The sequence below is a fragment of the Mustelus asterias genome, chromosome 15 (assembly GCF_964213995.1).
Source record: "Mustelus asterias chromosome 15, sMusAst1.hap1.1, whole genome shotgun sequence".
NCBI lineage: Eukaryota > Metazoa > Chordata > Chondrichthyes > Carcharhiniformes > Triakidae > Mustelus > Mustelus asterias.
The window spans coordinates 73,137,227-73,154,285 of NC_135815.1; the positions used below are offsets into that span (position 1 = coordinate 73,137,227).

A 17,059-nucleotide genomic window follows, 5' to 3' on the forward strand; every position below is an offset into this window, starting at 1 on the left:
TGCTGCCAGACCTGCTGAGTTTTTTCCAACACTTTCTGCTTTTATTTCAGATCTCCAGCATGGCAGTATTTTTGCTTTCATTCCAAGTAGAACAGTTGCTTCCAAAGGCAAGCTTACTTCCCAATGCTGAGTAAGTTGGCTTGGGACTGCTGCTGTTGGACTGCCTTTTTGCCATTGGATTTGCAAAGGCACCATTTCTGAGGTGCCTGCTGCACCTGAAGCATCGAGGAGCAAGGGGATCACCACTGCCCATTGAAACATGACCTTAGTCTCAGGTCCTCAATGACATGCAAGCCATGATCCTCGCCAATAGAACCACGACAAACACTATCTCAGTGAAGAATGGGGTCAAGAAAGATTCTGTCATTGCACCAACCCTCTTTTCTGTTTCCCTCACTGTGGTGCTACACCTCACCTCCAGAAAGTTTCCCACAGGCATGGCGATAATGTACAGAACCGATAGGAAAATGTTCAACCTCCGTCACCTTCAATCCAAAACCAAATTCACTCCAACCTCAGTCATTGAGCTGCAGTGTTCAGATGACACTTGTGTGCACTCACTTCCATATCATATTGACTCCTTCTGAAAAGCATGTGAGGAAATGGGCCTTTCACTGAAACAATGTCCTCTTACAACCAGCTCCCACAGCACAACACCTTACTCCATGGATAATGGTCAACAACAAGATCCTGGAAAATCTGTATCTTGAGAGATTCCTCTTGATGAAGGCAGATATAAATGACAAAGTTCATCAATGTGTCAGCCAAATGAGGAAAAGAGTATTTGAGGCAAGAATCTCAAACTTGAGACTTGGGTCAATCTGGTACAGTGACGATAATAGAGATTTGAGAACTTCACATTCCTGACTACAGTATATTCTTGAACAATGGAGAAGAAACAGAAGAGGGTGAGCAAAGTGTCAGAAGTTTTCGGAGACCCCCTTATAGCTTTAGTGTGGGATGATGTAATTGAGGGGACAAAGAAGGAAACCATTTGGTTAGAATTGAAAAATAATAGGTTGATTATGCTGCTGGGTATTTACTATAGGCCACCAAATAATTGGAAGGAGATAAGGGATCAAATGTGCAGCAAATTACAGAAAGATCCATAGAATCGCTACAGTGCAGAAGGAGGCAATTTGGCCCAGAGCATCTTACCCAAGCTCTATCCCTGGATTTACTCCACTAATCCCCCCTAACCTACTCATCTTTGGACACTTAGTGGGTGATTTAGCTTAACCATTACACCTGATCCACACACATTTGGACTGTGGGAGGAAACTGGAGCACTCAGATGAAACCCATGCAGACCCAGGGAGAATGTGCAAACTCCAAACAGTTAGTCATCCCCCCCCCCCAATTCTGGAATCAAACCTCGGTCCTAGGCACTGTGAGGCAGCAGTACTAACCACTGTGCCACCGTGCCTCTGAGATGCAAAAATAATAGAAAAGTGATAATGAATGGAGTTCAATTATCCCAATATAGGACTAGGATAAGTGAAAAAGGGAAAGGAAATCCTGAAATGTATGCAAGAGAACTTTCTTGATCAACATGTTTCCAGACCAAGGAGGAAGGTTTTGGGGAATGAAATTAGGAAAGTGGAGCATGTTTCAGACAGGAAGCATTTGGGCAACAGTGATCATAATCATAGTTAGAATTATTACTGAAAAGGACAAAAAAACATTGAAATTTCCAGTTAAGTATATCTACGTGTTGGAGAGGTACCTGGTCCAGATAGATTGGAATCAAAACGTGAACCACCAAACAATAATTAAACAATGTGAGGGGGTTTGGGGGGGGGGGGCTTTGAAGAAGAGATGGTTTGGGTAGAGAATGAACATATTCTTACAAGAGACAAAGGAAGGCCATCAAAACCTGGAACTCCTTTGATGACTAAAAATTATAAAGATTAAAATGGAATTCTCTCCTGGATTTCCCACCTGACTGGAAGCAAAGGCTGTCAATCAAATTGACTTCTGGGTTGTGACCATGTCACAAAAAGCTGTGCAAAATAACATTGTACAGCTACAGGGGAAAACATTGGGTGAGAGTTTCCAGCCCCTCCACCCCACGCCCCACCATGGGATGTTTTCTGGCTGTGCAGAAGGCTCACCATTGGCTGCTGGTGGGATCTGCTGCTCCCGTTGTTGTCTATGGTGTTTTGTGTGGATCACCTGTCCCATCATGGGGTCGGGGGGCGGGGGCGGCTGGTCACCTTTGGCAGGACTGGCAGATCCTGCCAGCGGGAAGGGCTGGAAAAACCCCTACACTTTGGACTCCTCCCTACAGAAACTCTGGTCCCCATTCTGGGCAGCAACCTTTTAGGTAAGTTACTAAAACATTGGAGTAGGTACAGAAGAGAATGATGCTAGAGTGATGGAATTCACTTATATGGAGAGTCTGGGGAATCTGGAGTTCTTCTCTTTAGAGCAGAATAAATTTGATAGAAATGTTCAAAATCATGGATGGTTTTGACGGAGTAATTGGAGAGAAACTGTTTCCAGTGGCACAGGATCAGTACCGAGAGGACTTGTATTTCAGCAGATTGGTAGAAGAACCAGAAGTGGATTTGTTTTTAACGTTGCGAGTTGCTGTTATTTGGAATGCACTGCCTACAAAGGTGATGGCTGCACATTGGTAAATTTTAGAAGCAAGTTGGGTAGATATTTGAAGAGAAAAGTTTGAATGGTCATGGGGGAAAAAACAGATGATTCTACTAAAGAACTGGCAGGATGGTTAGCATCGCTGCCTCACGGCACCAGGGACCTGGGTTCGATTCTGGCCTCGGGTCACTGTGGAATTTGTACGTTCTCCCCGCCCCCCCCCCCCCCCCCCCCCCCCCCCTTGCTGTCTGCATGGGTTTCCTCTGGGTGCTCTGCTTTCCTCCCACACGCCAAAGATGTGCGGGTTAGGTTGATTGGCTATGCTAAATTGCCCCTCAGTGTCAGGGGAACTAGCAGTGTAAATAGGTGGGTTTAAGGAGGTAGAGCCTGTGTGGAATTGTGGTCGAAACAGACTTGATGGGCCAAATGGCCTCCTTCTGCACTGTAGGGATTCTATAATAACTGAATTAACAAAGAACAATACAGCACAGGAACAGGCCCTTCGGCCCTCCAAGCCCGCGCCGCTCCCTTGTCCAAACTAGATCATTCTTTTGTATCCCTCCATTCCCACTCCATTCATATGGCTGTCTAGATAAGTCTTAAACGTTCCCAGTGTGTCCGCCTCCACCACCTTGCCTGGCAGTGCATTCCAGGCCCCCACCACCCTCTGTGTAAAATATGTCCGTCTGATATCTGTGTTAAACCTCCCCCACTTTCACCTTGAACCTATGACCCCTCGTGAACGTCACCACCGACCTGGGGAAAAGCTTCCCACCGTTCACCCTATCTATGCCTTTCATAATTTTATACACCTCTATTAAGTCTCCCCTCATCCTCCGTCTTTCCAGGGAGAACAACCCCAGTTTACCCAATCTCTCCTCATAACTAAGCCCCTCCATACCAGGTAACATCCTGGTAAACCTCCTCTGTACTCTCTCCAAAGCCTCCACGTCCTTCTGGTAGTGTGGCGACCAGAACTGGACGCAGTATTTCAGATGCGGCCGAACCAACGTTCTATACATCTGCAACATCAGACCCCAACTTTTATACTCTATGCCCCGTCCTATAAAGGCAAGCATGCCATATGCCTTCTGCACCGCCTTCTCCACCTGTGACGTCACTTTCAAGGATCTGTGGACTTGCACACCCAGGTCCCTCTGCGTATCTACACCCTTTATGGTTCTGCCATTTATCGTATAGCTCCTCCCTACATTATTTCTACCAAAATGCATCACTTCGCATTTATCAGGATTGAACTCCATCTGCCATTTCTTTGCCCACATTTCCAGCCTATCTATATCCTTCTGTAGCTTCTGACAATGCTCCTCACTATCTGCAAGTCCTGCCAATTTTGTGTCGTCTGCAAACTTACTGATCACTCCAGTTACACCTTCTTCCAGATCATTTATATAAATCACAAACAGCAGAGGTCCCAATACAGAGCCCTGCGGAACACCACTAGTCACAGGCCTCCAGCCGGAAAAAGACCCTTCCACTACCACCCTCTGTCTTCTGTGACCAAGCCAGTTCTCCACCCATCTAGCCACCTCCCCCTTTATCCCATGAGATCCAACCTTTTTCACCAGCCTACCATGAGGGACTTTGTCAAATGCTTTACTAAAGTCCATATAGACGACATCCACGGCCCGTCCCTCGTCAACCATTTTGGTCACTTCTTCAAAAAACTCCACCAGGTTAGTGAGGCATGACCTCCCTCTCACCAAACCATGCTGACTATCGTTAATGAGTTTATTCCTTTCTAAATGCGCATACACCCTATCTCTAAGAATCTTCTCCAACAACTTCCCCACCACGGACGTCAAGCTCACCGGCCTATAATTACCCGGGTAATCCTTCCTACCCTTCTTAAATAACGGGACCACATTAGCTATCCTCCAATCCTCTGGGACCTCACCTGCGTCCAGTGACGAGACAAAGATTTGCGTCAGAGGCCCAGCGATTTCATCTCTCGTCTCCCTGAGCAGCCTTGGATAGATTCCATCAGGCCTTGGGGATTTGTCAGTCTTTAAATTCTCTAACAAACCTAACACTTCCTCCTTTGTAATGGAGATTTTCTCCAACGGTTCAACACTCCCCTCCGAGACACTCCCAGTCAACACATCCCTCTCCTTTGTGAATACCGACGCAAAGTATTCATTTAGGATCTCCCCTACTTCTTTGGGCTCCAAGCATAATTCCCCACTTTTGTCCCTGAGAGGTCCAATTTTTTCCCTGACAACCCTTTGTCACTTTCTATCCCATATAGTGCTATGATTTGATGAGTTGATGACTATAAGATGCAATGAGTAGTCTTTCTTTCAATATCTCTCAAACATGAAATGACTCACGAATTTCTTTTTTTATCTAACTCCACAATTTGCACAGTTTGAACTGGTGTGTTCTGAGGCCTGGAAACTGGACCTGAGTCAAGCTTGTCTAAACCTGGGGTTTACACTTGGGACAATAATCATGGGTTACGCAGCAGATACGTATGTATATCATCCATCAATCAAAGATTTGGAATGTAGTGGTAATAATGTGTGGGGTTGCGGGGGTGGAGCCAGGGTGGGATTGTTGTCGGTGCAGGCTTGATGGGCCGAAATGGCTCCTTCTGCACCGTAGGGATTCTCTGATCCTATGAATATTTTTTCTTGCTAATTTCATCCAAAATTATTTTCTTTCTAGGTTTGGTAGAAAATCGAGCTTCTTGTTTGCCACATTTGTGAATTCAGTGTTGGGACTTGTTGTGTCGTTTCTACCAAACTACACTTGGTTTCTGACTTTCCGAACTTTACAAGGTTTATTCAGCAAAGGAAGTTGGTTGTGCGCATATGTCTTCAGTAAGAATTATACTCTTACCTCCATCTTATAACATGTTTTAGGTGCTCCGCAGCAACACTTAACATTTATTTCAATAATAGCTACCATAGCGCTATACTTTGTTCTAGTATAACCTGCCCATTTAATAAGCAAATATTTCTTGTGTTGTGATTCTTGTTGATATCAAATGCTTCCACATATTTCAATGTTAATTAATGATTCAAAGTCCTCTTTGGTGAGTTGTCACATTTGCGTTATTATTTAATAAATTGTAACACTATTAGGATTTGTTTAACTGTAGTTACGTCACACTGGGCTTTAAAAAATAAATAAAATCACATTCAAATTGACCTAGCATTCTGGAAATGTAATGGCAATGGAAATGTAATTGGTGACATGAAAGATTTTCCTGCTGAGTCCTGAGATAAATGACACCTAGCCAAATCAGAAGACAAGTGTGCCTTAGAGAGATCTGCAGATTGGGACAAACTTGTTTGTTAGGCCACATTAAATCGTGTGACAGAAATCTTCAGATGTTCCAGTCGTGATCTTTGGGACAAAAAGAGAAAATGCTGGAAAATCTCAGCAGGTCTGACAGCATCTGTGGAGAGAGAAAAGAGCCAACGTTTTGAGTCAGGATGACCCTTCATCAGAGCTTTTGTTTCAGGTTCCAGCATCTGCGGTATTTTGCCATGATCTTTGGGATATTATGAGACTGTTTCCAGTTGATGCTCCTTTGTTTGCAACTCGTCACTAAGAACAAAGCTCCAAAAATTACACCAATAGTTGTAGAATAGTTCAAACACAAAGCAGGTTTGAACTAGGTTCCTGATCCAGCGAAGCTTTCCTTTTACAGTACAATGTTTAGGTTGGTTCACCAGTGCAGTTAATAGAATATTGCACCATTGATAGTGCATTCTCTTTTGCTGCAAAGTGCTGATTAATCACTGATTTATTAAGGTACATTTTGTTTCAGTCACAGAACTTGTTGGACTAGAGTACAGAAAAACGGTGGGAATTTTATACCAAGTGTGCTTCAGTACGGGGATGATGCTACTTTCAACTGTTGCTTATTTTGTACCAGACTGGAGAAATCTGCAACTGGTGACTACCATTCCAAGCTTTTTCTTCCTGACCTACTATTGGTAATGTCCTGAAAGAGTATCATTATTTGAGTCAGTAGCCAAAGTACTTCAGGCTTAGTGATAACCTGAATGTGTTCCATTTACAGGCTGATCCCAGAGTCTCCCAGGTGGATGCTGTCCCAGAAGAAGAACACAGAAGCCATGAATGTTATACAGAAAATTGCAAAGACAAATGGGAATAATTTTCCCAAAGATTTTGAGGTGATTAGCATGAATATCTTACCACAATTAGTCAAAAATATATTTTCAAAGCCTTTGTTTTGATTAGCTGTATGTTTGACATGAGTGATAACCTATTTCCACCAAGCAAATAGAACAGAGAGTGTCCGATATGGATTCCACACATTTCTTTCAGTGGTGACACCCCACTTATATCTGTTCAGACAGCTTAGACATGGGTTGGCAAGAGCCAAGCTGAGGGACCCTCAATAGTGCATTGAGATATTGCTGGAGTTTAACCAGCTAAAACGCTGCAGCTTACTAAAGAACTGGTAGACTTTCCATGCTATGTGGAACCAGCGCCATCCTTCCTGTTGGAGCTTTGGCTTGGATCCAAATAGGAAATATCCCAGTCGCCAGGTTTTGTACTTTGAATCATAGGATCATTCAGCGCAGAAGAGGCCCTTCGGCCTATTAAGTCTGCACCAACACATTAGAAACACCTGAACTCCCACCTAATCCTATCTGCCAGCACTTGGCCCTGAATGTAATGATGTGCCAAGTGCTCATCCAGGTACCTTTTTAAGGGATGTGAGGCAACCCGCCTCTACCACCCTACCAGGGAGCGCATTCCAGACCACCACCATCCTCTGGGTAAAAATGTTTTTCCTCACATCCCCCTTAAACCTCCTGCCCCTCACCTTGAACCTCGTGACTGACCCTTCAACTAAAGGGAACAGCTGCTCCGCATCCACTCTGTCCATGTCCCTCATAATCTTGTACACCTCGATCAGGTCGTCCCTCGGTCTTCCCTGCTCCAGTGAAAACAACCCAAGCATACTCAACCTCTCTTCATAACTTAAATGTTCCATCCCAGACAACATCCTGGTGCTTCTCCTCTGCACCCCCTCCAGTGCAATCACATCCTTCCTATAATGTGGTGACAAGAACTGCACACACTACTCCAGCTGTGACCTTATGAAAGTTCTGTACAACTCCAACATGACTTCCCTGCTTTTGTAATCTATGCCTCGATTGATGAAGGCAAGTGTCTCATATGCCTTTTTCACCACCCTACTAACATGCCCCCTTCTGCTTTCAGAGATCTGTGGACAAACACGCCAAGGTCCCTTTGTTCCACAGAACTTCCTAGTGTCTTACCATTCATTGAGTACTTTCTTGTCAAATTACTCTTTCAAAATGTATCACCTCACACTTTGAGGGTTAAATTCCATCTGCCACTTATCTGCCCATTTGACCATTCCGTCCCTATCTTCTTGTAGCCCAAGACACTCTGCCTCACTGTTAACCATCCGTCCAATCTTTGTGTCATCTGCAAACTTACTAATCCTACTCCCGACATAGTCACCAATGTCATTTAATATAAATGATGAATAATAGGGGGCCCAACACAGATCCCTGTGGTATGCCACTGAACACTGGCTTCCAATCACTGAGGCAGCCTTCTGTCATCATCCTCTGTCTTCTACAACTGAGTCAATTCTGAATTCACTTTCTCAAATTGCCCTGTATCCCATGTGAATTTACTTTCTTTACAAGTCTCCCATGTGGAACCTTGTCAAAGGCTTTGCTGAAATCCATATATACTACATCGACTGCACTACCTTTGTCTACACACCTGGTCACCTCAAAAAATTCAATCAAATTTGTTGGGCATGACCTGCTTCTGACGAAGCCATGCTGACTATCCCTGGTCAAGCTTTGCCTCTCCAAGTGCAGATAGATATTCTCCTTCAGAAGTTTCTCTGATACTTTCCCTACCACTAACGTGAAACTCACTGGTTTGTAGTTCTCTGGTTTATCTCCACAACACTTCTTAAATAGCGGAACCACATTAGCTGTTCTCCAGTCGTCTGGAACCTCCACCGTGGCCAGAGAGGAATTGAAAATTTGGGTCAAAGCTCCTGCAATCTCCTCCCTTGACTTCCACAGCAGCCTAGGGCACAATTCATCTGCACTTAGAGATTTATCCACTTTTAAGGCTGCCAACATCTCCAATACCTTGCCCTTCCCTATGTCAATTTTCTCAAGAGCCTCTCAGTCTCTCTGCTTGAATTCCATACCATCATCCTCATGTTCTTGGGTGGAGAGGGATGTGAAGTCTCCATTCAACACTCTACCGATGTCCTCTGGCTCCACCCACAGATTGCCCCTTGGTCCTTAATGGGCCCTTCTCTTACCCTGGTTATCCTCTTCCAATTGATATAGAATATCTTGGGATTTTCCCTACTTCTTCCAGCCAGAGCTTTCTCTTATCTCCTCTTTGCTTTCCTAATTGCTTTTTTAAGCTCCACCCTGCACTTTCTATACCTCACTAACGCCTCCACTGATTTGCTCCCCTTGTACTTTTTAAAAGCCTTTCTTTTCCTTCTCATTGTATCCTGAATGTCTCTGGTCATCCATGGTTCTCTGGGCTTGTTACACCTATTTATCACCATAGAGGGAACATGCTGGGCTTGCACCCTCCCCATTTCCTTTTTGAATGCCCCCCCACTGCCCTTCCATTGATTTTCCTGTTAGTAGCTGTTCCCAGTCTACCTTGTCCAGATCCTGTCTTATTTTACTAAAATCCGCTCTCCCCCAATCCAAAACTTTTTTTTGCAGATTGTCTATTTCCTTGTCCATTGTACCATGTTGTGATCGCTATCACTAAAATGTTCCCCTTCAACCACCCGTCCGGCTTCATTCCCCAGAATCAGGTCCAGCACAATTCCTTCCCCTGTTGGACCCTCCACATAAGTTCAATATATCGACTCCATCCAAGCCCTTAACACTATGTATATCTCAGTTAATGTTGGGAAAGTTGAAATCACTTAATATAATAACCCTATCATTGTTTTTATACACCTCCCAAATTGAGCACATATTTGCTCCTCAACATCCCTCTGACTATCTGGGGGTCTATAATAAACACCTAACAATGTGGCCAACCCTTTTTTATTCCTAAGCTCTACCCACAAAGCTCCATTTGATAACCCCTCCAAGATGATATCTCTCCTTATTGCAATAACTGACTCCTTCACTAATAATGCAATGCCGCCTCTTTTACCTCCTTCCCTGTCTTGCCTGAAGATTCTATATCCCGGAATGTTGAGTTGCCAATCGTGTCCTTCCTTCAATCATGTCTCTTTGATGGCTACTATATCACACTTCCATGTGTCAATCATTGCCCTCAACTCATCCGTTTTACCTGCCATACTCGTGGCGTTAAAGTAGAGGTCATCCAGCCTGGCCTTACTCTCTTGAAACTTAATAGAGTTGCATTCCCTCAGACTTGTTTGTTTTGCTATATGATTCTGCGCCCTTATTCTACTAACAGTCTGGGTCCCCTCCCCCTGCCAAATCAGTTTATTTAGTCAACCGCGTCCTGATAAACTGTGCACTTGTCACCACAGCATTGACACCCACAATATCTGAGTTAAGAATTCCTCCTTGACTTAAATGTTATGAATGGCCATATCTCCATCTGCTGGTAAATCAGCTCTTCTCTGATTTTTTTTGTTTCATTTGATCAGCTGTTTCATAGTGTAGAGGAAGTGTTGGGGGAGGATTCTCCGATCTCACTGCACCTGCACAGATTCCGCTGATCCAGGAAAATAACGAGGGCCTAAAACTCACTTCCGCGCCCGGTTCCAAATGGTTGCAATTATCCCAGTCCTTTTCCAATAGCATGAACCGGATTGCACCCAGAAAGGGTGAAAGGTCAATTCTCGTATTTAAAGTAGCATTTAACTACGCAGAGCATATGGGATTCTCCCAGCCCTCAGGATCTTCCAAACTTCGGGTGTCACACAAACACGGCGAGAATCACTACTGGTCTCCACTAGCGATGGCCATGCGGGCTGGCTTGAAGGCCATTAAATCCCAGGGTGGTCAGGGGCGTGGCCAGTTGGACACTGCCAGTGCCGAGGCAGTGCCAAGGGGGTGGGTCCTGAGTGCTGGCTATAATGGGGGGGGGGGCATGTCGGGGGGCAGGGGACCCATCAAGAGGGCCTCAATGTTGGGGAGGGGGTGGGGGAAAATGTTGATGTCCATAGGGGGAGGGAGGGTGTCTCCTAGTGCAATGTGCGATTGGGGCACCCTTGCATAATGGCACCCGAGTGCACTGCAGTCAGTTTACCAGTTTAGTCGGCATATTTAGCGCCCCCCCCCCCCCCCCCCCCCCCCCATCCCTCCCCGATACTCTTGCTGTCATGACACTTTTTTTTGGAAAATACTGCCCATTATCTTGAAAGCTTTAAATTTTGTGCAGAATATTACTGTCCAATTTATTACATTCCAATTCCTATTCTCCTCCCGCACCTAGTGGTGCACTAAGTCAGGCTTTTCTATGTTTCCTTGGCTGGTAATTCCCAGAACAGGTTGCTAGTCTGTCGCCAGGGACTTATTGCTTGAGGGGCACCACTCTGCATCAAGCATAGCTGACCAGGAGGCACTCCCACTTTTACCACCGGCTGTTAGCGTATTTGGAAGGATTTGCAGGTTGGTTCATTTAACCTGTTTCACTGCACCTTCCTTAGCCATCAGGTCCTGGGATGGGACTCGAACCTGGAGCTTCTGGCTCAGGAAGCAGGATGCTTTCCTCTGCACCACGATACCTCCGTTACTTCTGTTTCTTTAAAGGAGCATTTATTTTAATAGGCTCCTTGTTTTAGCTGGGTTGGTGTTTCATATAATAGAACATTTGTAAATTGAGATGATTTTTTTCTTATTCCTTTTAGATAGTTGAAGAGTGCAGTGAGGACTTGAGGCATCCTTCCTTTGTAGACCTAATACGGACACCTCAGATCAGGAAACATACCCTTATCTTGATGTTTAACTGGTAAGATTTAATTTCTGTAAATAGTTAAACTCCGGAGACTCACTAGGAAAAATAATCGACTCTATAAAAGAATCAGATGTACATTAATTAGAAAATAAAAGACCAATATTATGAACATTAGAGCACTGAATGAGGGATAAACATTTGTCATTAAGCCTGTTCCCTTTGTGTCTGTGATAGCCGCAAGGCACAACAACTCAGCAGGTGAAATCTAAACAGTTATTTATTGTGAAACAAACTATACACAGAGCAGAATGATGAATGTGACTTTACTCTCCAACTCCCAGGCTCCAATTGAGGGACAGCCCGTTCCCAGACCCGCGCTCTCTGCTACGATTGGTCCAGCTTCTCACACACTGCTGTGAGAGGCCCACCAGGCTACGTGACCCGCAATCGCTCACCCCTTTAAGAAGTTATTCTATCACATTCCAACCCCCCAAGGTACTTTACACCAATAGACAATGTAAAAGGAGGTAAACCAGTGCAGTCTCTCATAAAATCTGTCTATCAGGAGACTTCCAAATTATCTGAGAATGCCTCAGCTCTCTGGCAGGTTCTTCCTCAGTTGAGGTAGATGATGTTTTGAGCAGCAGTTAGGTGGCTTTCTGTGTCAGAAGGTGCACTAGTGCAGATATCCTCTCCACTTCCCACTGGAACATTACAGGGTCCTTCCTCTGGAGTAACCCACCCCTCCCCATTGAACTTGGCACTATTGGAGGAATGCTGGTAGGTGCTGCAGGAATAACCTGCTCTACTTTTACTGTTGCTAGTTTCTCTCTGCCTTATGTGGTCTACGTGTTTCTTGACTTTTCTCCCTTGAAGATCGACCAGGTAACACAGGCCCTGTTTTCGCTCGGATCCTCCCAGGGACCCAATCTGGATTGACATTAACGGTCCGGACGTATACTAAATCATTCACCTCGAAGGACCTATGACCTTTAACAGAATTGGGGTACTACTTCTGTGCACCCTGTTTTGCCTCCACTCTCCCTGCTAAATTGGGAAATACTAAGTCAACGTATACGTCCGGACCTTTAATGTCAATCCAGATTGGGTCCCTGGGAGGATCAGGGCGAAAACAGGGCCTGTGTTACCTGGTTGATCTTCAAAAGAGAAAAATCAAGAAACATGTAGACCACATAAGGCAGAGAAACTAGCAACAGTAAAAGTAGAGCAGGTTATTCCTGCTGCACCTCATCTGGAGGCACCTTCCCATCAGTCGTCCTGCAGGGGTTACACCTGTAGTTGCGTGTGGTGTCCTTCTATATGTGAGGGGGAATCTAGCTTTCTTTAAAGGTGTGGACATTTTTTCATTGCTGACTTGAAGGTCTGGACAGGGGGAAACGGCACGGTAGCACAGTGATTAGCACTGCTGCCTCACAGCTCCGGGGACCCGGGTTCGATTCCTGGCTTCGGTCACTGTCTGTGAGGAGTTTGCACATTCTCCCCGTGTCTGCGTGAGTTTCCTCTGGGTGCTCTGGTTTCCTCCCACAGTCTGAAGATGTGCGGGTTAGATAGATTGTCCATGCTAAATTGCCCCTTAGTATCAGGGGGACTAGCTAGAATAAATGCATGGGGTTATGGGGATAGGGCCTGGGTGGGATAGTGGTCTGTGCAGACTCAATGGGCTGAATGGCCTCCTTCTGCACCAAAGAATTCTATGATTCTATAACCACTCTCTCTGGTAAGCCATTCGAGGCTGGGTGGGAGGGTGCAGTGTGCACACGTTGTATTCAATTAGTACACACAAAATACTGAACTTCCTCCTCCATAAAAGCAGTCCCGTTATCAGAGACTCAGGCCATGTGTAGAGAAGATTTGTCAAAGCTTCTCAACTATTGCTGATTTCATTCCGTCGTTATTGATCCATTTGGAGCGTGCATCAACAATAATTAAGAACATAGCGCCCATAAAAGGACCCACAAAATTCACATGTAGCCACATGACTAGGCCGCTCCGAAAGGTGTAATGAAGCTGAAGGAGATGAAATGAGTTGCGACTTACATTGATCGCAACACCTGACCAGATTTTCAATATCCTTATCAATGCCTGGCCACCAAATGTAACTTCTAGTGAGTATCTTCATTTTGGTCTGAGCTGGGTGAGCACTGTGATAATCAATTTTTTAGTCTCGGACTGTTCTGTCTGGTTTCACTACAGGTGTAATGGGGGCAGCCCATTCTGAGAACTGTACCGGCCTTTTTATTCCGAGTTCTTCCAAATGTTTAAGTTGTGCCCCAACTCTTTCATGCAAGGCACTGGGAGAACCCTGTAAAATTTGGGTGTTGAATCTAAATTTACATCGGTTTTAGCTTTGATACTCCATATCTTGCCTAATTCATCTTGGAAGACCTCTTGATATCTTATCAAAACTTCTTGGAAACTGCCATCAGTTATACGGAAAATCTCCAGCCAATTCAGTTTATTTTGACGTAATTAATTTCATCCCATGAGACTCCGTCCCTGACCTTACACGATGATGATTGGTAGTTGAGCTGACTGGTGTTGGTACGTCACTGGTGCAGATGTTGGTTCCCAGTATTTTCAGTGTTTCCCTGGTATTTGTGACTAATTTAACTGTTGTATTTTTTAATATTAGAGGTTAAACTCCACCTTGAAGGTATTTGTACGTTGGCTCTCCTCCGACTATAATAGAACCACCGGTATCTACCTCCATACTTAACGGCTGCCCATTTACCATAAATTTACTATTATAATTGGAGCCAATTTACTTATCTTGACATTATTCAATTTGTATACTTCAGATTCACCTTCTGAGTCGCAGCTTTATTGTTTGCTTGTAGTTTATTGCTACAACTTCGAGGAGCTTCTCATTATAATACAAAAGGTTGGGACGCAACTCTGTTTTGCTTTCAACTCTTCACTTAGTAATTTGGAGTCTTTTGGTGCCCTCCTCCTTGGATCTTTTACTGCCTACTGAGACTGGTGTTGCCTCTTGTTTGATGGCTTATTACCTCCTCTGAGCTCCAGCGTTGCCTCTTTCTGGAGGTCTTAATTTCCTCCTTTGAGGTCTTGCATTGTTTTTGTACCCCTTTTTTTTTTAGAGTTGCCAACCTGACTTGCTTTCCCACCTTCCTGACACTGTTGACATTCCTGGAGAGCAGTAAAGTTCCTGGTCTTCAGCCACACAGCGCTTACAACCTCCTCAAATATTCCGTCAGCTTTCGGGGAGATGCCCCCTCTTGTTTTAAAACCCTCTACTGGGTCCTCATTGGACCCGGAATCCCTGTCTGCACGGAGACCAAACCTTTAACAGGCTTTCACATCCATTCCCGTCCGTGCTGACTTCAGGTGCCCCGAGTGTAAGATTCAGGCCATGGTGAACTTAGCAATGGCATAAGGACTATAGTAATTTTAACAATTGCGCACAGTCTCTTAGAATAAACTTGATTCTGCATGTTAATCTCACTGGACTTACTTGCATACAATTCCATTGCAGGTTTGCTATAACTTTGGTGTACCAAGGTCTTGTCATGCGTTTGGGAACCCTGGGAGGAAATATTTACCTTGACTTCTTTATCTCGGGAGCTGTAGAAATCCCGGCAGCAATCATCATCCTTTTAACCATTGAGCGGATTGGACGGCGTCTCCCCTTTGCAGCAGGCTCTCTGTTGTCAGGGGGCTCCTGCTTGATAGCAGCATTCATTCCTGAGAGTAAGTACCCTGGTTCACACTGGGATTTTTGGAGGGCCGAAGGGCCTGTTTCCTGTGCTGTTCTTTGTTCTGTTCTTTGATTCCAGTCCCAGACTAATGAACCTAATGAGGTGTCTGCCAAGTGAATAGAAGAGAATCATTCAGCACTGGGCATAAGTAATTGAGCCGATTATCTCTCGGCTATCTATCCAATTTCTCTGCCCTTCATAGCCCTCCAAATGTTTACTTTTCAGTATTTATCCAATTCCCTTCTGTAATTTACTGTCAAATCTGCTTTCAGGCAGCACATTCCAATCATGTTCAAGGCATCTCCACATTATTTGTATTCATTAAAAACATATTCAATACTGCTCGTTAAGAATTTGTTATATAACAAAACTCCATCTCTTCCCTGTCCTTTGGCTAATTATTTTAAATCTTCTGGCTACTGTGTCTCCTGTCAGTGTGATGAACATCAATTTAGACACGAGGCTCGAGGCTTCAGTAAATGAAGGCTTTTATTTACTATTAATGAAGCTATCAGAACTTATGTACACTATCCCAGACTGAAGGGGTCCCGGCCAGAGCAGGGACTCTTATACCTCTCCCAGGAGGCGGAGCCCGACTGGGATGTGCCACAACAGTAACATACACAGGTGTAACAACCCCACCCTAACCCAACAGCAACAATAGCACAACCCAACAGTAACATATGTACATCCTTGTAGTCCTGGCCAGCCCCTGGCTCAGCACTATCCAGTGGGAACCAACGATGGTTCACCACATTCACCCCTCCTTTGAAAACAAAGGCCGGCGGGGTACAAAAACCAGAATAAAGTGTCATCAGTCTATAAGTTCAGACGGTCAGGGGGACCGCACCGTCATTGTGACCTCCTCAATACCGGCGGTGACACCGGAGTAGGCACTTGCGGTGGCGTTCTCCCCAAAACGGCGTCCAGCTGTTCTTCCACGGACTCACAGGCCGGTTGACCCTGGGGTGACGGTGGTGCAGGGGATCCTGACACGCCCTGCGGTGGCGACCATCTTCTGGGCTCAGGCAAGCTGTACATGGGAGTAAAATTGTTAAGCAATGGTCCCGATGCTGCCCACGCCGTGTCCGGGGAAGAAATGAGAGGTAATGGGTTTGTTACTGGGGGTATGGGAGCGACAGGGGTTGCTACGTCCCCTGCTGGCGCCAGATCTCGGATCGAGACCGTGTCCTCTCACCCGTCAGGGTATGCCACATAGGCATACTGAGGGTTGGCGTGGAGGAGATGGACCTGTTCGACCAAGGGGTCGGACTTGCGGGCCCTTACATGTCGCCGCAGGAGGACGGGTCCTGGGTACGTCAACCAAGACGGTAAAGATATCCCCGAGGAAGACTTCCGAGGGAATGAGAACATCCTCTCGTGGGGAGTAGCATTGGTTGCCGTACACAGGAGGGAGCGAATAGAGTGAAGCGCATCAGGGAGGACCTCCTGCCAACGGGAGACTGGAAGACCTTTGGATTTCAACGCCAATAAGACAGCCTTCCAGACGGTAGCATTCTCTCGTTCCACCTGTCTATTACCCCTAGGGTTATAACTCGTGGTCCTACTAGAGGCAATCCCGTATGAGAGCAGGAATTGCCTCAAGTCATCGCTCATGAACGACGAGCCCCTGTCGCTATGGATATAGCTGGGGTACCCGAACAGGGTAAAAAGATCACGGAATGCCTTGATCACCGTGGCAGTAGATGTATCCGAGCAGGGAACAACAAACGGGAACCGGGAGTACTCCTCGATGATGTTTAGAAAGTACACGTTCCGATCTGTTGAGGGAAGGGGGCCCTTAA

The 17,059-nt window shown here is 45.4% G+C and overlaps 1 protein-coding gene across 1 annotated transcript in view; it reads left to right on the forward strand.

Annotated features, from left to right (window-relative positions):
* The window catches only part of LOC144504838 (solute carrier family 22 member 2-like), a 38,193-nt gene that overhangs the window by 2,878 nt on the left and 18,256 nt on the right, over positions 1–17,059 (forward strand). The window contains exons 2-7 of the mRNA XM_078230590.1: positions 4,990–5,093; positions 5,290–5,444; positions 6,401–6,569; positions 6,656–6,770; positions 11,471–11,571; positions 15,032–15,246. Of these exons, the coding sequence (XP_078086716.1) occupies positions 4,990–5,093; positions 5,290–5,444; positions 6,401–6,569; positions 6,656–6,770; positions 11,471–11,571; positions 15,032–15,246 (859 nt within the window). The remainder of the gene's footprint in view (positions 1–4,989; positions 5,094–5,289; positions 5,445–6,400; positions 6,570–6,655; positions 6,771–11,470; positions 11,572–15,031; positions 15,247–17,059) is intronic.